This window comes from Rutidosis leptorrhynchoides, chromosome 10 (assembly GCF_046630445.1).
Source record: "Rutidosis leptorrhynchoides isolate AG116_Rl617_1_P2 chromosome 10, CSIRO_AGI_Rlap_v1, whole genome shotgun sequence".
Classification (NCBI taxonomy): Eukaryota; Viridiplantae; Streptophyta; class Magnoliopsida; order Asterales; family Asteraceae; genus Rutidosis; species Rutidosis leptorrhynchoides.
In genome coordinates this window covers 339,722,967-339,745,663 of record NC_092342.1, presented here as the reverse complement: position 1 = coordinate 339,745,663, position 22,697 = coordinate 339,722,967, and the positions used below count along the sequence as shown (strand labels likewise).

Genomic DNA, 22,697 nt, shown 5'->3' with positions numbered 1-22,697 from the left:
TGTGAATGTTGGAGTTAGCTATACAGGGTTGAGGTTGATTCCAAAATATATATAGTTTGAGTTGTGATCAATACTGAGATACGTATACACTGGGTCGTGGATTGATTCAAGATAATATTTATCGATTTATTTCTGTACATCTAACTGTGGACAACTAGTTGTAGGTTACTAACGAGGACAGCTGACTTAATAAACTTGAAACATCAAAATATATTAAAAGTGTTGTAAATATATTTTGAACATACTTTGATATATATGTATATATTGTTATAGGTTCGTGAATCAACCAGTGGCCAAGTCTTACTTCCCGACGAAGTAAAAATCTGTGAAAGTGAGTTATAGTCCCACTTTTAAAATCTAATATTTTTGGGATGAGAATACATGCAGGTTTTATAAATGATTTACAAAATAGACACAAGTACGTGAAACTACATTCTATGGTTGAATTATCAAAATCGAATATGCCCCTTTTTATTAAGTCTGGTAATCTAAGAATTAGGGAACAGACACCCTAATTGACGCGAATCCTAAAGATAGATCTATTGGGCCTAACAAACCCCATCCAAAGTACCGGATGCTTTAGTACTTCGAAATTTATATCATATCCGAAGGGTGTCCCGGAATGATGGGGATATTCTTATATATGCATCTTGTTAATGTCGGTTACCAGGTGTTCACCATATGAATGATTTTTATCTCTATGTATGGGATGTGTATTGAAATATGAAATCTTGTGGTCTATTATTATGATTTGATATATATAGGTTAAACCTATAACTCACCAACATTTTTGTTAACGTTTTAAGCATGTTTATTCTCAGGTGATTATTAAGAGCTTCCGCTGTCGCATACTTAAATAAGGACGAGATTTGGAGTCCATGCTTGTATGATATTGTGTAAAAACTGCATTCAAGAAACTTATTTTGTTGTAACATATTTGTATTGTAAACCATTATGTAATGGTCGTGTGTAAACAGGATATTTTAGATTATCATTATTTGATAATCTACGTAAAGCTTTTTAAACCTTTATTGATGAAATAAAGGTTATGGTTTGTTTTAAAATGAATGCAGTCTTTGAAAAACGTCTCATATAGAGGTCAAAACCTCGCAACGAAATCAATTAATATGGAACGTTTTTAATCAATAAGAACGGGACATTTCATCACACACACATAGCCTAGCCCAAAAATCCTATGCTTGATCCCATGAGCCGACATGAGATCAAGGGATCAAACTAAGGGTAATATCGTAGCTCCCACTTAATTCAAGAATTAAGTTAAAACTTGACAAACGCCATCGTTGTCAACTTGACCTGTTCGCCATCTTCTATGCCAAAAGCATGTTGTATTTTATCTTCAATTTTCATCTTGTTACATTTATTTAAATTTAAAAAATACAACTAATCTCGCACTTTTACAAATTTAAATAAATCCAAATACAATACTATGAAATTGAAAAATAAATATATACAACTTTGGCTTCAAAATGACCTTTCTAATAAAATAAATAATCAACATGACATAATATTGCCCTAATCAACAATCACAACAATCACATATAATCAAACACATAGGTCGGGGCATTACGGGCTATGTATGCAATCACAATTTTAATAACTACATTATTAAAACCTATATATGGCTTGTCCATGGTTATAATGCATGTGTATAACCATGGAATAAAATAATCAACAATTATAATAAATATTCAAGCCATAACAATTAAATCTACAATTTAAAATAGTGATATTCTTTCAATCATATTTGTGCGTCATGAGGTTAAGTCTAGATCAACCGAGTTGACTTTAAAAACCAAAAAGGTTTCGACTTTCACCAATATAACACAAAGCTAAATCTAAAGAATAGCCACACGACAATTAAGATGGTGTAAAAGCGGCTCGGATACCACTGTTGGAAAACCGTGTGTACTTTTAAATCATATTAACGCAGCGGATAGTTGAAATAATAATCAATTATTATTTTATAAACCATTTACAAAATTAAATATTAATATATTTAAATTTAATAAAACATGCACATGATTAACGATCCCAAAGATCCAGTTACACCATAATAATTGTCATGAATATTAAATCATAAGATGAGTTAACGATATATCTTTCTTGAAGAAACTGATGAACGGAGAGAAACCTACGATCAAAAGTATGACCGTCTCTTTGGATAGTCCACATTACACTTCAAACAACATCAATGGATGCTAGTCCAAACCCAAGTAAAGTATTAATATAATCAAATTATATTAATACAAGAATAAATATATAATACTTCATATATGTGTTCGAATTACAAGGTAAGAGTTTTAGGTGAAAAAGTTCTTATGCAAGAAATGAGAATACGTTCAAAATAGAATGATCATATTCAAAAGAATGACTCTCTCTGAAAAATGAGCCCATAGTCTTCATTTTAAAGCAAATAACAAGAACCTTTTTTCATATGAATGTAGACCCGTGAATGTATTTTGGAAAACAAAAGATATGAAATATATTATAAAGTCGTATTTCTCAAATACTTTAGGGGTATGTTATGTAACTTATAATTAATAATTTCTATCATATCTCTTTCATGTGAATAGTAAATTAATTAATTTCGATTCATTTACTATTCATATGAATAGTAAATGAATTAATTTCGATTTACTATTTTGTTACTTGAGTAATATATATACATCATATATATATTTTATTTGACGTCTCGGTGTATATCTGTGTGACCCCGAAGACTCAAATGAGGTTGGCCATATAGTTATATGTTGTACCTTGCACATTAATCCTACACCTCTTGCATCCCACAATAATGACATGTTAATAAAAATATCCTCCACAACATCACAAATTACATTTATCCCTGGTAGTAAACGATCACTACTTTAAAAAATTTCTCCACTTACAATTATATATATATAAGAATTCATATTTCCATCATCAAATGGTACATTCATCACAATTTATAATTAGATATTTGTAAAGTATAAATATTGTATAAATTTACTGAATTAAAAACATGAATATATCTCGAAGATGAAAATATCATGATTCTTATGATATTTTTATTTCTAACTATACTAACACATAAAATAACGAACAGTAACGACACCCATTTCATCAAACCAGCATGCTAACTTCACAATTATTTAATATATTTTTTTTAATGATATGTCCCTATTTATTTATTTATTTATTTATATATATATATTTTTTTTACTTTTATCTACTTCACATCATCCAAACATATTAGTTAACACATAAAATAATGAATAGTAACGATAGTGATTTCATCAAACCATCATGCTAACTTCACAATTATTTAATATATTTTTTTTAATGATATGTAGCTATTTATTTTTTTTTTATCTACTTCACATCATCCAAACATATTAGTTTTATTTATTTCAGTGTATCATCTTCTACTTTTTTAATCTATTTTTTTTATTTAAGACTACAGTTCTCAACAATTATCACTAGTCACCAAGTCTAAGGGGGTTATATTAAGACCGAATCCAAACTATTTGGACAGTAAGATCCACATATTAGTCTCAACTACTCTCATATAAAATGCACATGTGTTAGCCTCATACACACAATTAGCACATCGTCTTACTATTACTATACTATTAACTAAATATTAAGATTATTAAGGTATTTTGGATAATTGACAATAAACTGATATGATAAAAATTTAAAGAATGAAAAAGAGGGAGAAAGTGTAGTCCCCCTTTCAGTTTTTCATAATCTTATCTCAAACGTGAAGTGTCTTCATGCCATTGTTGGTGCTACTTACATCAAGAGATAGTAATGGATACATTTATTTTTTTCTACGTAACTTTCTGTTTTACACATTAAAAAACCTACATACTTACAATTCCATCTATCTAAAAACCTACATACTTACAATTCCATCTATCTATCTATTGTTAATATTAGATCTTTAATCTTATGATGTCATAAAAAAACAATTATTCTTTATAAAAATAAATCAAAAGAAAATAGAAAAAATTAGAAGACATCTAGATGATGTCATAAATACTAATTAAAATAATTTAATAAAAAAGAGTAATTATTTATCTTCTACTTTTTTGTAGATTATTTTTTTTCTTTTCATAATAACAACTAAATAATTATTCCGTATTATTTTTTCCTCCATATAATACTTGTAATTTATTTTTTTATTTTAAAATAAAGAGACATTTGTTATTACTAATAATTATTATTAAAAATATAAATACTCAATTTTAGAGCAAAATTTATTATTATTATTAAACTATGAGTTTTTTTACGTGATTAATTACATTACATATATATACAAAATACACGTCTCAATAAAATGTTGTAATGTAGACTTTTATGACAAGAAAAATAGCAATTGTGATTCCACGTGTCAATATGTTTACGTTCATTTATTCTGACCAAGTTAAGTATATCAATATGTTTGTAAAAACAATGACAAATTTCTTAGTCAGAATCTGTAGTTTCACAGATCATTAAACTAAATGACTTTAATATTTAAGTTCACTTAATACCTAAAAAATATCATTAAACAATCTCATTAAAATAAGTCCGTAATTTTACGGATCATTTCACTAGTTTAAAATTAAATTTCTAGTTTCTTTTTAGTTTGTTGCAATATAAATATTCATTTTCAGGTTTTAACCAATTGGTGCAAATTTTGATGTTTCACTTTTTCAAAACCAAAGATAAATTGAACGCTTAATTTTAAATGAAGAAACAATATATATTGTATAATTAATTAAGGAATCGCGGATTTGAGAACTCGTGTACTAGTAATTAGTTAATGACGTTAATTTCCTTTACCAAAAAAAAAAAAAAAAAAAAAAAAAAGATGTTAATTTTGAGAGCGCCATCACACTATTTTTAATTTTTTATCATACCTTTTTTAACACGATTTTTGATTTAATTAATAAAAATCATAAACGTTTACAACTTTTAAGGACCATAAATTTCGCAGTAAATTTTAAGGAAACAGATACGCCTCCCTCGATTAATTTAATTGGTTCAAAATTAAAAATACTAGTTACGCCCTCTTTTTAAGTTGTTAAACAAAAGTTATTTCCTTGTTTTGAATAAAAGTAGCAGCGAAGTGCGTGTCACCATATAACAATGTCTAACCCTTGTCAGTCAAGGTGAGATTCCGTTATAAAAAGCAGAACCACTCTGAAATTAAAAAAATTAACCTTCGTCAGTATTATTGGTCAGATTCTCTTACATAAAAGGAGATCAATTCCCGTATTCATATGCTAGTCACTAGATCTTTTTCAATCTGTCTGCGAGATCTGTGACACGATTAACTTTACTAGTCAATCAAATCTTAGGTTTTAGCACCAACACTAAGCATTAATACGAGAGGACGATTATTAGAGTTTAAATATATATGCCCCATAATCGAATTATTCTGATGTAGATTTATTGTCCCCGTTACTATTTTTTATGCTAAAGATGTTTCTTGTGAAAATATCTAACCCCTGCCATTTTATTATGATCATTCCAGTTAAATCTACTAGCCCGAAAATTACAAAACGTTTATAACCCCAAATGACATAATATTTTATGATCGAGAAAGGTAATTACAAGTGCATCAGAACTAGAATGTTTAAATGTTCAATCAAAGCTCGTGTTGTCTTAGTTTTTTAGTCATCCATCTCCGCCAGTTAGGATTCCATGTTAGATATTTTGTCATCCGTCAGTAAAATTCCCATATCTACCACTCACCAAACTTTATCCTCTTTTGTTGCAACTTGCACCAACAATATTAGTTGTTCACCATACCACCTCCAAATCCAGATTATGATTTGTTATTTAGTTATTAGTCGAGATTAATTACGGAGTAATAATTAAGTTTAGGTTCCAATAATTAGGTCTTATATATAAATCAACTGTAGTCCTTGAATCCTCCAATGCATAGATTAAAAAGTCATCCTGGTCAAGTGTGGTCCAGTTGCTCCACAAATTTCAAAGTCTTAAGCGGCACACTGATCCACAACTTTGTATTCCACCTCCAGCCTGTCCAAAACAATGTCCTATACCTGCATAATAATTATAACCAATTATTTATTATTAATTAATATAACAATTATTAAATTAATTAATTAATAAGTAAATGTAACGAAGTAATTAATTAATTAATTTCCTAAAACGACGGAACGGCATCACGGAATACGACGACGTATTCCATGACGACGGGATTACTTACACAAGCTATACAATCACGTAAACGGAGAATGCTTAACACAGGAAAACTAACGGAAAATTAACGGAACTGAACGGCACACTGGAAAATTAACGGAACTGGACGATGAAAGGAATTGAACAATGAAGTGACGGAAAAACGACTTCCAACAAATTTTAAGAATTGCGAGGCAGATTTTTACTTGAATTTTAGATCTCATTCATTTTAATGTTGTTGAGAGTGATTAAAATTTAATTTAGAATTAAGGCAGCAACTGAAGATATTTATATATCGTCATCTAAATATCTATATACACTTAAAAAAAGGTATTCGTCTATCAAATTAGGGCTCGATTCCGTTCGGAGTTCAAAATACAACAAAACTTCTAAACATCATCCGCTTTTGACATAACAGATAACCGGCTAGGTCTAGCTTGAAACGACGTTCTCCGGCGTTGTTGATGAGACGAAGGGCGGATCAACGCCGCTAGAGCTCTCTTCACCAAATCACCACCTTCAACCGTTCCTATACGTACGAGCGAGTTAGTCATAGCTGACCGCCGCGCGTTGAGTCGATTTGAAGGATACGACGCCGTATTGCTACTCTGATTACAGTTGTTTTTCGTGTTTTTATGTAAACTGCACCTGAACGAACCAGGATGTGACGTCGGTGAACACATACACGTCCTTTTAGGCGTTTCTAACTGTTTCTGATTATTATTCCTTGGCAACGAAGATATAGATCTACTTGGAGAAATTGGACGATTAACGAACGAGAACCGTACGGATGAAGATGGTGAGTTGCCGTACAAGTTCACCGGAGATGGAGACGCTGATCTGCTTTGAAAAAACGATGTGGAATTAGATGTGAAAGCTGAGGTGGTGGAAGCGAAGGCTGTTGACGATGAGTTATAGAACCTTCCAGAAGGTGAGCCTGATCGGAGTATAGGCCCATTTGTTCTTCGTGTTGTAACCGCCATTGGAGATGTAGATACAGCAAGTGATTTTGTAAATAGAAAGAGAGGCTTTGTGTATTTTTTTTAAGAGCGGGTTTAATTGTGTAAATTGGCAAACATAGCTTTACTCAAGTATCGTATTTATAGGGCGGAAAATTGGTTAATTCTATTTTTAATTTAATTAATATTTATATTTATATTTATATTTATATTTATATTTATGGGGATGATTCTCACACACACTTTTTTGATCCTCACACACCAATTGAGTATTATTAGAAGAGTAAAAAGTTAAAATAGGTGTGTGAGGATCAAAAAAGTGTGTGTGATAATCATCCCTGTATTTATTAATCAAATACTATTAAATATTTAAATATATAATATATAAATAGGAAACGGAAACTGATGTCTGTTTAAGTTGTTAGGTTGGTTTACGGTGGGTTCCTAATTGAAAAAGGGGAATAGGAATTTTTTATTTCAGTGGGCGAAAAACGACAATGGTAAAACCCGCTTTGTAACGTACCGGTAATGGTGGGGCGCCACGTACACGATTGAGACTTAAAAAGTGATGACTAGGCCCATATAGATGCCCACGTATTGAGCACGGCTTACTAGGGGATTAATTAATTAATTACGGGAATATTAGATACTAGTTAAATGACCCGTGAAATCACAGGTTTGCTTAGACGAAACAGTTTAATAATATATTTTAGGTATTAAGTGAACGTAAATGGTAAAGTGATTTAGTTTAATGGCCCGTGGAACCACATAGTCCGACTAAGAAACTCGTCAGCTCAACATTTCATCAAACACCTAAAATGCATATTAAACAATCCACATCGAATCATAAGAGATAATATTGGTTGTCATTTTATACTAAAAGTGTAAATTAAAATATAAATTTAAAATTGATTTCATTCTCCTTAATTTTTATACCTTCTCGTATTCAATTCAAAATAATTAATTAAAATAATTCAAAATTATTTAATTTTTATAATTAAAATAATTATTAATACGATTTAATAATAATAATTAATTAATAAAATTTAATTTTAATTCAAAATTATATAGATTAATGACATCACCCACCATGCTTAGATTTTTTTCTTTTGTTTTTTGATTTTCTTTAACAAAAGAATTAGCATAATAATGACATAATTATTATAGGATTTTAATAGAAATTATAAAAGATTATAAAAAGAACTAATGTAAAGTTCGTGCGTTTGCACCCGGTTTGTGAATTAGCTAATTGAATTTGTTAATGGTATATTTACATTATAAACGTCATAATTCTTCTAAACATAAATTAACGTAAATTTTATTATACATATACGAAAAACTATGAAATTAAATCCATATTAATTGTTATGACGTTTTGCGTCTGAATTCACTCGAGGGTTTTTTTATAACACTCAATGCCTAAAAAATTCGTCGTGAGGGTTTTCTCATGTGGGAGGTAGGACTATGATGCATGAAAATGACGGGTGGGTAGATTCTGACATGGCGTTTGAACCCTCGTTTAGTGACTTATAATTGTCGTTAAAAAAATAAATAAATAAACTTTAAATTAAAGGCTAATCGATGTTTATAAGACCATTTTTGTATTCAAATTTTGTATTTATTTATTATTTAATTCAATAAATTATGTTTATATTTATATCTGGTGAATATCATATCAAAATCGATATATATATATATATATATATATATATATATATATATATATATATATATATATATATATATATATACACACACACACATTATATAAAGCGCGTGATGATAATCGTACGTGTTAAATCCTGGTTAATTCTTGTCACATGTCAACTCCTCCTTTATTCATGTCACGTGTCACTTTACCAATTATTTTCATATATTAATCGATTTATTAAATTTATTAATTAATTTAATATACAGATTTCATTACCTAAAATATTACTGTATATTATATTACCATATAACATTATATTATATTAATATTATATATATTGTATTATTATTATAAATTTGTTTTAAATAATAATAAATAATATTATTAGTTTGTACTAAAAACATATACAATTAGAGATGTACATAAAATATTATTATTCTTAACAACCGGTGTTAAAACAACTTTTTAGGGGCTCATGTTAGGTGTTTTATAGAGTATTTGTCAATTGAAGTTAAAATGATTTCAACACGAACTCATAATTTATGCCTTAGTATGCAATACTAATTTTTTGATACAAATGTTATCCATAATAAATGAACTTTTTATTGTAATTGTATTATACATTTGATAAGTATCAATATTAACGTTATCGACTACTAATTTATAAAAATACCGTGCAACGCACGGGCTTATAAAACTAGTATATATATCAAGAGGGAATCACTTTTTTGTGAGGAAGTTGAGAGGAATAATTCTTTTCATTTTTATTTTTTGATTTTTTTTCAAACATTAAGAGCAAATGAAAATATGGACATTTAAAAAACACACATTGTGATAAATGACATTGTTTTGGCGAGAAAACGCTTTAAGAAATAAATGATAACATGCATCATGAGTAATGTTTTAATTAGAATTTTTTTCATGTTTTTTTCATCTTATGTGAGGTTTTTTTCTCTCCAAAAGTTAGGCCGATTTTGGGTTTAGGGTTTAGTGTTTTAAGTACTCAAAACCTAAAACTCTAAACCATTCGTGTTAAAAATAAAATATAAACCCTAATTTCTAAACCCTATTTTCTAAACCCTAAACCCCATGTCCTAAAACCCTAATATCTATACCCTAATTTATGAACCCTAATTTTTAAACCTTAATTTCTAGCCACTTAAAAAAAAACTAAAATTAAAACATTGCATATGATGCATGTTATCATTTATTTCTTCGAGCGTTTTACCGCCAAAATAATAACATTTATCACAAATTGTCTTTTTTAAATGTTAATATTTTCATGTGATCTTAATTTTTGAAAAAAAATAAAAAAATCAAAAAAAAAAAATTACTTCCCTCCACTTCCCCCCAGAAAAGTTATCTGATATCATTCGTACTTCATTAGGTAGCCTTAACAGAGTCCAAATTCTACAAACGAACCTGTTTTGTGACCCTTGTCACAAACTGGTCTTAATCACGTACACAATTAATAATAAATATATTATTAACATAACATCATATAATAATACATAAACAAACTTAAGGGTATATTCGTCACCTTACGTCTAGCTAAATCATCAGTCTGTTATACCCGAATATCAGCATAGGGGTTTGTGTTCAATTTTGGGCCAGAGGAAGTGAGAACAGATGGACCAAATTCAATGTGATGAGCAATAGGAGTTGGTGGCAACGGAGCAGTCACAACGAGTGGCACAGGAGTTGTATGAACAGTGGGCAGAACAGCGGTAGTCACAATTTCGGGCGCAGTAAAGGATGGAAGTACAACCTCTTCATCAAGATTAACAACTGGATAACATAATACAATAATCAAGTTACCACATGCTGCATATGGCGGAGGCAGAGCATCAGCGTAAAGGAAAAAAATAACAATGTTATAACTTCGGATGACGAAGCATTGCCAGGGGTCGCAGTTGTTTTCTTATTTTTCTGAGTCGGGGGATTTAAATGCACAGAAACCCTGCGCTTCAGGGGCATTTCCTCCTCCGCACCAACGTTGCCGGGATCCTCCACATCATTTACACAGATAATTTCATCAACAGATTCTTTTTTAATTGTATAGCCTTTGAAATTCTCCTCGATAATGCACTCTTGAACCTTCATCTCTGCATAAAAGGCACACACCGATTTGCATGCACATCAATTAATCGTTTATTATAAATGATTTAGGCAATAAAAAATTATACCCTTTTCTTTAACGACAATGACTAGACGAAAACCATCAAATGGCCAGAAAGATGAAATACTGGTGAAATAAAGCAACTCGTTTGGATAGATACGCAACGGAAGCTTTCGGCCAGCACAAAGATTGAACAATTCTTGTCTAGTCGGGGTTATAGAAGGGGGTTTGTTTAAAGATGTGTTTGAACCGGAGTGACATCGGAGAATGTTTGAGTATTGAGTGGGACAAACTTGCTGCTAACAAAATAAAAGGAGTCTTTCCAGGAACTCTGCAAACCCTTTTTTATACCAGCGGTGAATGAAACACGCTCGAAAAAACTGTACCAATCGTGATCGCTTAGTTGGTATCGGAAAATGTTTTGGAAACATTTAACGACAGTTCTCGATCGTTCGGCCTGCACCACATCTCGAAAAGGAACAAACGAGCAGCACTGTATGGGTTTTGACCTCACCCTATGTTGGAAGTCGACAAGAGTCGCATAAAGAAATCGGTGGGTGGAATACGAGTATTAACGACTTATAAAGTTTGATCATAAACACCAATAATATTTGGGGGTGGCTTATGGGCTCGTTCATCTGTTTTTGGGAGTGTGGGTGAAAATTCAACGATCTGAGGATACCAATCGATTATGCATTTGATTGAATCTTGGCCAAGGGTGGATGCAATGGTGTGGACATGAAAAACAATTGGTGTTGACGAAGTTGACGACATGATTAGAAAAACAGAGCGAACGGAAAAAGAAAACTGGCATGCGTTTATGGTTTAAACGTCGCCGGAAACTTGAACATAGAAGATTGAGAGCGAAGAGGGGAAAAAGAAGAATTTGAATTTTTTTACCCAATTTGGTAAAAAGGTTTTTAATTTATAATACAGAATTAGGGCTCCATACGCGTAGAGTCGCACAAATAACCGTGCATGTGTCACTATCTTAACGAGTTGGAATGGAAAGACGTGGTGCGCGATAGAAAAACCCAGCCGTTAACTGCAGAATGGTGCACGATAGCAAACCCTTGCAGTTGTAATTTGACAGGCTGTCATCATTAACTGATTCCTGCCGTATTAACGTCATCATTAGCGGACGTTTGATTGACAACGTATGGTCAACATTTAATGTTAAAAGCGTGCGAATCTTATTTAATTGATTTTTTCCCGAAATATCTTATGATAGTTTTAATGGACGAAATCTTTTGGCATTATTATATTTTGTAGAGTTTAATGTCATGCGCCCGTGGTCGTGTGCATCACATTAAACCGGGAGGACTTAATGATTTGTGTACCTCTGCGTAGGGAGATAGTGCGTAGCACATGTTGTGCGCACGTCAATCATAAGTAATCTCGTATGACAATAAATGGCGCGTTACACAACTTTGCATAGCGCGTACGTAAACGATCTTAAATGATCTTATCCTTAATTAAATGCAATCCTTTCCTAACTATAATTCCGTTATTTATGGTCATTATTCGGGAAGGATCTAGAACAAATTAAGGAGTATATAGGGTTAGGTTTTCACTATAAATACAATCCTAACCTCATTCATTCGACACAACACGGTTTCAGTATTACTCGACTATCGATTGCATCCAGGAAACTGAATTACGGTAACAGATATGTTCTTTGAACATAAACCCTATGGAACCACCCTAGTGGAAAATATTGCGGCACTTGCCATCAATGGTGGACTAGGTTTTAATCACCCATTCGCAGATCTCATCTTAATAAGGGCTATCCACGGTAAATCGGACAGGAGATTAAAACAATATTGTCCTTAAACACTCACACCTGGCATTCAACATGAATCTAGTTCTTGGGACAGATTTATGTTCGATCACAACCTTATAATGATAATGAAATAACTATGATATTTTACAATAAAGCACGTATATCTAACAAAATAAACATACAAATTACATATTTAATTTTTCATAATTTATGTTTGATGGCAAATTCAACAAATTGTCTTCTATCTTCGATAAATATTCCATATTCGCGTCGATAGATTTTAATTATGTCATGTTATATTTGTTTTCGTTATACTACGTTTTGATTTTCATCACATGTTAGAAAATATTATAACATTTTTCAAATATCTATTATAATATACATTAACACGCTTAATCCATTTGATATGGATATGGATGAATGAACTGAAATTAAATAGATATAGATGAACAAAAACCCTGAATATGAATATGAATATAACATCACTCGATCCATAGCTGATCCATTGTCATCCTTTTATGTAAAGAACTTTGATGTTATTTAATCAACAGAAATAAGTGTCTATTAAAAGTTTTCACTGTATTTACAATAAGTTTGATAAATTTCAATTTTACTTTTATATATACAAATGTAAGTTTTACTTAATTTATTACCTTTTTAAAATAAATAATTTATAATAAATGAAGATAAATTTGAAAGTTTAAAAACGTTTTGTAGGTATGTTTTAAAGATAGAGTCGGATATATAATGAATTAATGAGTAAGTATGGATAACCATCCACAAAGTACACCATGAGTGTAACTTAGTTGTCATCTTGAAGATATGCCAAATGACCAACTTGGCCTTGTTGATAATGGAGTAATGATGGAGATGTTTACCTTGTTTTTTGTTTACTATGTTCTTTGACCCTATTCTCAAAATTGTTGATAGAATCATAAAAAAAAAAAAAAAAAATACTAAGAGGAAACGTCTAAAAGAAAACAACTAGGTTGGACTGTTGATCTTATAAATTAGTCAGACCTGTGAATAGAGACTGTAATTGCTGCCGAGAATAAACATGTTGTGTCGGGTAACTGGAATCCTTTGAGGTCAGCTGAACATGCTGACAATCGGAAGAAGATGCTGAGCAAAGTTGCTTGAAGCATGAGGCTGATCCGTAACATAAGAGTGTTTGATAAAATCGAATGATTAGGCGTTGAAGGATTTATAATCTAAATGATTCAAAGCAACTGAATGCGATGTGTTCTAAATAACAATAACATGTTTGACAATATATTTGAATGAACAATGTAAAATGATGTAAAATTATCATATTAACCTTTTGCGTGAATAAAATATAATAATTTATTTAATAAGTGTTCTTAATATAATTTAAAGAATTAATGATTAAGTGTTGAATGATTCATCATCCGAATAATTCAAATGTTATGAATGAAGTTGGTTTTAAATGACAATAATATGTTTGATAATCTTTTTCGATGAAAAATGTGAATGATATAAAATAACTTTAACATTTTGAATATATAGAAAAATAATATACAACTTTAATAAGCGTTCTTGATATAATTCAAAAATGATATTACTTAAAATTTAAGTTTTTTTATTGGACGACTGAAATTTTTATTAATTAGACGGGAAAATTACAAAGAGAACCAAGCCTAGAAAGAATCTAGACAAATAACAAAAAATTACGTAGGATTACAAAGTTAGGAATTTCAATATGGTGCACTTTTACTTTAAGATTTAAGCCAACAAAAATCAACTAATCTTATATTATTATTATTATTATTATTATTATTATTATTATTATTATTATTATTATTATTATTATTATTATTATTATTAATTTTTTTTTTTTTTTTTTGAAAAGCAAGTAAGTTTTATATATATATATATATATATATATATATATATATATATATATATATATATATATATATATATATATATATATATAAGTACACGAAACAAACTAGCAAGAAGTTAGATAAGACACGAGATCACACACAAACAAACAAGAAATCGAACACACTAAAGAAAACTCGCGCACCCCTAGCCCAACTACCAAAGATCCACGCAAAATACCATACAAGAAACCCATACACGAGAACCACAAACATACACGACCCCGAAATGAACACCACGACTAGTTATTGAATCTACGTTTCCGAGCCCGAGGACGCGCATGAAGAGCAACATGAGCAACAATCAACTTCATCATCTTCCTCTTCCGAATCTTTCATCACAATATCGATAAAATATCTATCATACCATCGAAATTTATCCCGACGTCGGCTACTTCCAAACATGTTTAATGAAATGACTTTTAATTAATGGATGGACGTTTCTCTCTTTAAAACGAAAACGAGCTACTACGGTAGATGTTAAACTAGAGATCACATCTTACAAATCAACACTATCCCTTTTGTTAAAGCTAGGATCACCCACATCAGATTCATCTGAAACCAGGCCCAGACTTCGTGCGGATCATGAACGATGTCATTGCTTAATCTCCAACTCTACCATAAAGTAGCTACCGTGATACAAAGGAATTGATACGAGAGCTAAACGCATTATCAATCCAAGTGAAGAGTTCATCTGTAGAATCGAAGTTATGGCTAAACCTACCCATGTGCAAGTACGTCTCCAAGCACATGAAATTTATGTGCTTAATAGTTAAGAGATTATTTATAACTTTGAATGGTTCGACATTAACGCTGAACCATTCAACACCATATGTCATTCATAGATCAGACAAACACGCTAAATGTTTGATGATTCATCATTCAACGATGAACTATTTAACTAAAATGTAATCAAAAGCACCCTAAATATATTTTAAAGTAACGAAATGATGCTAATTAATTATATATTAATTTTTATTCAAACGTTAGATAAAATAAAAAAGTTGATAACTCACGTTTAGGTTGACCATTCTTACATCAGCGTTAGTATTATAAGAAAGCAATATGTAATTTGCATTCCATATTCCATAGTGTAATCGGATAAAGGTTAACATTTGGTAACAACCTAACAACCTCATAAGTCATAACTGTGTGCGGCTTATCTAGAGCCCATTTACAATTAGACAAATATATATATATATATATATATATATATATATATATATATATATATATATATATATATATATATATATATATATATATATATATATATATATATATATATATATATATATATATATATCAGTAAAATGACCCGTGAAATCACGGGTTTTTTTAAACGAAACATTTTAATAATATATTTTAGGTATTAAGTGAATTTAAACGCTAAAGTCATTTAGTTTAATGACTCGGCGGATTCCGACTAAGAAACTTCTCGTTGTTTTTACAAACACATTGATGTACTTAACTTGGTCGGAATAAATGAACTACATTTATTCTCTCATCACCATCTTCCAGTTTTCATCACAATTACTATTTTCCTTGTCATAAAAGTCTACATTAGAACCTTTTATTGAGACGTGTATTTTGCATACATATATAACGTAATTAATCTCGTAAAGAGAACTCATATTTGAATTTGAATAATAATATAATAATAATTAATAATTAATGATAGTAATTTTTTTCCCGAAAAATATATGAAATAAATAAATAAGTAGATTTAATTCAATTAGTGATTAATTAGATTAATGACATCACCTTAAGGACTTAGATTTTTTTTCTTTTTCTTTTTGATTTTTTCTTAACAAATGAATTAGCCTAATAATGACATCATCATTATAGGATTTTAATAAAAACTATATATATATATATATATATATATATATATATATATATATATATATATATATATATATATATAAATAATACTCTAATAAAGATATTGTCTAATACACTCCCTCGGTCACAATAAAGGAGAGCGAATGCTAAGACTATCCTTAACGTTGTCAAATAAAAAACTCGTTGTAGACCTTTTGTAAAAATTTCGGCAACTTGAAATCGAATAGGAACATGCATAACACTCAAGGCTGGAGATCTCGAATCTCGGGGAGATCTCGTTTGGACATTTTTCGGGAGATTTCGGCATCTCGAAAATATCTCGGAGAGATCTCGGACGTTGACTTACGTTGAATTTTTACTTTTTATAATATAAATATATACAAATAAATCAATATATGTATATTTATATACATTTTTATAAGATTTTACAAGAAAATCAAAGAAATGAACGAAAAAATCCGAAAATTACGAGATTTTATGAGAAATTTCTAGAAAACGTGTCTTTGACCAAGTTTGACCCCGTTTACCGAGAAATCTCGGGATGAACATCTCGTCTCGATGACCTTTCAAAAACGAGATCTTGAAGAAATCTCATGGAGAAATAAGGAGATTTACAACACTAATAACACTCACTTGACCCCTAGCTACCTTCTCTGCACACAATGAATGTTCATTTCTTTATGTTTCATTCTTTAGTGCTAAACATGGTTACTCGAAAGATGAATGGCGCTTATATTGTCACAAAAACTATAGCTGTCTTCAGAATTGGACAATGGAGTTCAAGCACCAAGTTGCGTAGCCAACATGATTCGAAGACGACGTTAGCTACACCTCTGTATTTGACTCCGGCACTTGTAAGGAAAAATGAAGGTTGGCGTTCAAAAAACTTGGAGACGGAATTTGAGCCGAGAAAGACACAGTAACCAAAGGTGGAGCATCTCATGTCGAGGAAGCCACCCCAATATGTGTCTGTGTAATAAACAAGAGTATTAATGGTTGATTTAGAATGCAGACCATAGTTACTTATCCCTTGGATGTAACAGATTTTTCTTTTCAAAGCGAGCATATGATTGTCCTTTGGGTCGTGCATATGGTTGTCCATTGGGTCATGCATATGGAGGCATACTTGTTACACGACATAGGAGATCTCGGGCTGCACAAACGTTAAGTATTGTAATGATCCGGTGAGGCTACAAAATAATGTTGGTCCGAATAAACTAATCTTGTAGAAGAAGTTAGTTTTCCGTTAATATCAACATGAGTTACTTACGAATAGAACTGCTTGTTTAATGAATTATTAGCATATTTTTCTTGGCTTAGAAACATGCTGTCGGGTGTGCGTGTGACTGCAATGCTTAAAAATGAACTAAGTGGCACGAGATCCTTCATAGAAAAATTACGATAAAGCAAAGATATAAGGTGTGTTTGAAGTGACGAAGTGGAACTGACTAAGAGAGTGTCGTTGACGTAAAGTAGCAAGTACGCAACATGAGTCTCATGTTTAAAAATGAATAAAGAGTGATCACAAGTACTATGTATGAAACCAAGTGTAGCAACATACTACGCAAACCGTTGGTATGTAACGACCCAACCCATTATCCGACCAAAAACACGCCTTAAATTTTTTTTTTTCTGGTTCAGCACATCTGGACGGCGTCCAGTTCTGAAGGGTGGGACGACGTCCAACCCTTTTGGACGGCGTCCAAATGAACTAAAATATTCTGATCAGTTTTACAATTTTACGCGAGCGGAAAACCCGCTTCCCGACACCTTCACACGAAAACACTTTCACAATATGTTATAATAATTAAAACTAAGAGTTTTCCACAATAAAACCGAGTTTTACGACACCGGGCCCACATCGGCCGTTTTACGACTTTCGTACAAAATTATGAGTTTTCGACCACGTGAGTTTTAACATAAACTAAAGACCGAGCATGGTGATTGGGGATACGTTACCCAATCCTAATCAAATCCAAAAGCAAGATCTTCTAATCCCCACGCTTACCCAAGCCGCCAACACGCGAACCTATAAAAATATCAATAACGAGAGGGTAAGCTAATGCTTAGTGAATGTAAAGATACTATACACATACATATGCATAAAACAACTACGCATCACCAAGCACAAAGAGTAAACACATACCACCACTGCATAGTAAGCAAGCTATAAATAGGCACATACACAAAGTAGCTACACGCTACGAAAACTCCAAGCTAACGCCACAAGATTAGCTACAACACAACAATAAGTATATACGTGCATACATAAATAAAATACTCAACAACATTAACAAGGTTAACCGCTTAACCTAAACCACATGAAGGTTGGCCGAACATCACGCGACTCACTACCTCCAAACAATTTGACTATTATGGATGGCCGAACTTCACGCGCCTTTATGAATCCGAACTTCACGCGATTCATACCTTAGTCATACATCACAATATGGTTGGCCGAACTTCACGCGCCTTAGTGAATCCGAACATCACGCGATTCACTACCAGAATCATCACCACGACAAAAGCTAGCAAAACCCATCGCCAAAGAGTTTATCCAATACACTAGCCAATCACAACATCAATGGTGGTAATCCAAAACGCATAAGCATATCATATGGACCCGAAGCACAAGAGGAGTCCATTCGCCCACACATACATAGAGCAAACCCGAGCAAGGGTCACTCCACACACACGCACCCATCCTATGCATACATACACGTATAGTAAATTTACACTCACCTTAAATGCCTATATGAAGTGCAATCTAAGCCCGCAACTCGCCAATGGAACGTACCTATTCCAATTTAACACATATCAACCAACACAATTAGGGTGGATTTACAAATCAACCCAATTAACACTTAGTGAAATTTCGACCCAAATACACTTCCAAGCACAAACCGCGCCCAAACTAACCAATAATCACTAACACAAGTGAAAATGGTCCTAAAACACCAATCAAACCTAACCATAAGTTTCAAACACTTATCTTCCCCAAATTGACACCAAAACCCTAATTTTGACCCATTTCAAAATTAGTTAACGAAATGCGCCCAAATGGGTTCAAACACTTCCATAATCACTAACACTAGTGATTATACCCAATTTACAAACCCTAACCATGGCCAAGTCGGTTTTCAACCCAAAACCCACCAACAACAACAATAAACCCGATTACTAGCAGCAATGAACTCTCTTCAAGAGTTTAAATGGGTTTCTCAACATTTTAAGTTCAAACCCTAACTTGAATATAAAATCAAACAATGAAATTCAGAGTTAGAACTTACCACAACAACCACAACGTAGCCAAGAACGAGCTGAACAACTTTAATACTCGAGCTTTTGATCGATTCAAGTTTCTTCTTCCTTTTCTTAAGCTTTCTCACTCTTCTCTCTCTAAAACTTGAGGTTGAAGATGAGAAGATAAGTTGGGTGAGGATAAGGTTGAATGAGCTCAACCTTGCCCATTTGTGACTTAAAACCGGCTCCCAAGTGAAGATCAACATACCCTTTTTAAAATCTAAAAATTACACAGCTGGCCCGTCAGACCACTTGGACGGCGTCCAAAAATCTGGACAGCGTCCAGTCCTTCTTTAAGCCGTTCACTCTGTTCTTCAATTTTTTTTTGTCATATCACGATTTCAAAATCAATTACAAAATGTGTTAATGCTGTGTTGTTAGAAATCATGTTTTCAATCTATCTGCAAAGTTTCAAGTATTAATTTTCAGAATCAAGAATGAATTTTCGAGTCAAAGTTTTTGAGCAAAAAGTCAAACGAATGTTCATTGATCAAATTCGAGATATGTGTTACAATTTGAGTTCAATTGATGATTGATAAAGTTTCCATGAATGATTTCTAACCTATTTCATGTTATAACATTTGTGTATAACGTTCTACAACTCAAAATCAACATTTTTTTTTGAAACATCACGTCGAACAGCAGTTAGGCTGTTTATATATATATATATATATATATATATATATATATATATATATATATATATATATATATATATATATATATATATATATATATATTTTCATTTCTATTAATTTCAAACACCCCATTAAATCATCTCTGTTTGTTTAGACCTAAAACCAAATTAGTGTTTTGATGTTATAGTTAATAATACCTCTGGTTCGATCTTGGTTTTATAAAGAAGAAGAAGAAGGAGGAGTCAGGAAAGAATTCGGGTTAAAAGATTTTAAGTTAGTAATAAATCAGAAAAACAGGCGGCAGAGGAGTGGTTAAGAGTGGTCACGGGTTCGAGTCCGGTTCAGGGCAATTCTTTTTAGAAAAAGCTTTTGAAGGGTATACATTTTTACTTTTATTTCTATTATTATTATGATTAGTATTATTATGTAGTTACTAAAATCATTATCATAATTATCATTAACAATAAAATTAATATTTTTACATTTATTATCATTAATATCATTATTATTATTAATAATAGAATTACTAACATTATTATCTTATTAATAATATTAAGTATTATAATCATTTTTATCACTATTTATATTATTTTAGTATTATTATAACTATTATTATTAATATAAAAATGATATATTTAATACATATAACATAACAAAAATTAATATTTTTATATACAAAGTGAATATATGAAACATATATATACTATTAATATAAAAAGGATATAACTAATATATATATATATATATATATATATATATATATATATATATATATATATATATGTGTGTGTGTGTGTGTGTGTGTGTGTGTGTGTGTGTGTTCGATTACAATTATGTATATTAATAAATATACAAATGATATAGGTTCGTGAATCCGAGGCCAACCCTGCATTGTTCTGTATCGTCGTATGAATATTTTTACTACAAAATATTGTATCGTGAGTTTCATTTGCTCCCTTTTTAAATGCTTTTGCAATATATATTTTTGGGACTGAGAATACATGCGCTGCTTTTATAAATATTTGACGAAATAGACACAAGTAATCGAAACTACATTCTATGGTTGGATTATCAAAATCGAATATGCCCCTTTTTAGCTTGGTAGCCTAAGAATTAGGGAAATGGCCCCTAATTGACGCGAATCCTAAAGATAGATCTATGGACCTTGACAAGTCCCATTCGGGTTACGAATGCTTTAGTACTTCGATTATCATATCCGATGAGAGTCCCGGAATGATGGGGATATTCTATATGTATCCTGTTAGTTAGGTTATCAAACGTTCACCATATGAATGATTTTTAATTCGCGGGTTACGCGTATTATTTTGTACTCGAGTTACGTGTACAATTAAATATCTGAAATCTTGTGGTATATTAAAATGATGGAAATGAATGATTATGATAAACTAATGAACTCACCAACCTTTTAGTTGACACTTGAAAGCTTGTTTATTCTCAGGTATGAAAGAAATCTTCCGCTGTGCATTTGCTCATTTTAGAGATATTACTTGGAGTCATTCATGACATATTTCAAAAGACGTTGCATTCGAGTCGTGCGTTCATCAAGAATATTATTAAGTCATTTATAGTTGGATATATTATGAAATGGTATGCATGCCGTCAACTTTCGATGTGATGAAAGTTTGTCTTTTAAATACGAATGCAATGTTTGTAAAATGTATCATATAGAGGTCAAGTATCTCGCAATGAAATCAACCGTTGTGAATCATTTATAATTGGTATGAATGGTTCATTAAAGTTGGTATCAGAGCGGTGGTCTTAGCGAACCAGGTCTTGCATTAGTGTGTCTAACTGATAGTTGATAAGATGCATTAGTAAGTCTGGACTTCGACCTTAACTGCATGTCAAAAGTTTTGCTTATCATTTCCTATCGAAAATTACTTGCTTATTATCCTTAAAGTCTAGACACATCTTACTGCCTCTATTGCATAGATAGTGTATAGATAAATTCGTATCCTAGCGTATCTGTTACTGAAAACTTTGCCTGACAGCTTCTGAAGATTCCTCTGTAACTTATGGGATCTTGGTATTTTATATACATATGAAAATTATGTGTTTCTAAGTCCTATAATCTATCTCATATCGAAAATCAATTCCCTGATCGTACGAAATGGATCCTTCAACTAGTTCCAGTTTCTCGAATTCCGACAGCTATTCCGATATGGATTTCCACCCGAGCTCCGGCCGCAGTATAACTGGAATGGATCAACTAATTAGTCATCTTCAGTTCTTGATGAATTGGGGATGAGTTCGTAGTCTACTAACTCATTGGAGAC

General features: G+C 31.4%; 1 protein-coding gene across 1 annotated transcript; it reads right to left on the bottom strand.

Moving 5' to 3' along the window:
• Nucleotides 1-6,176: 6,176 nt before the first annotated feature.
• On the bottom strand, nt 6,177-7,254 carry LOC139873149 (uncharacterized). Its single transcript, XM_071861081.1, has one exon. It carries the CDS (start codon nt 7,179-7,181, stop codon nt 6,588-6,590), a length of 594 nt encoding a protein of 197 aa, XP_071717182.1. The 5' UTR covers nt 7,182-7,254; the 3' UTR covers nt 6,177-6,587.
• Between the last annotated feature and the right edge of the window lie 15,443 nt (nt 7,255-22,697).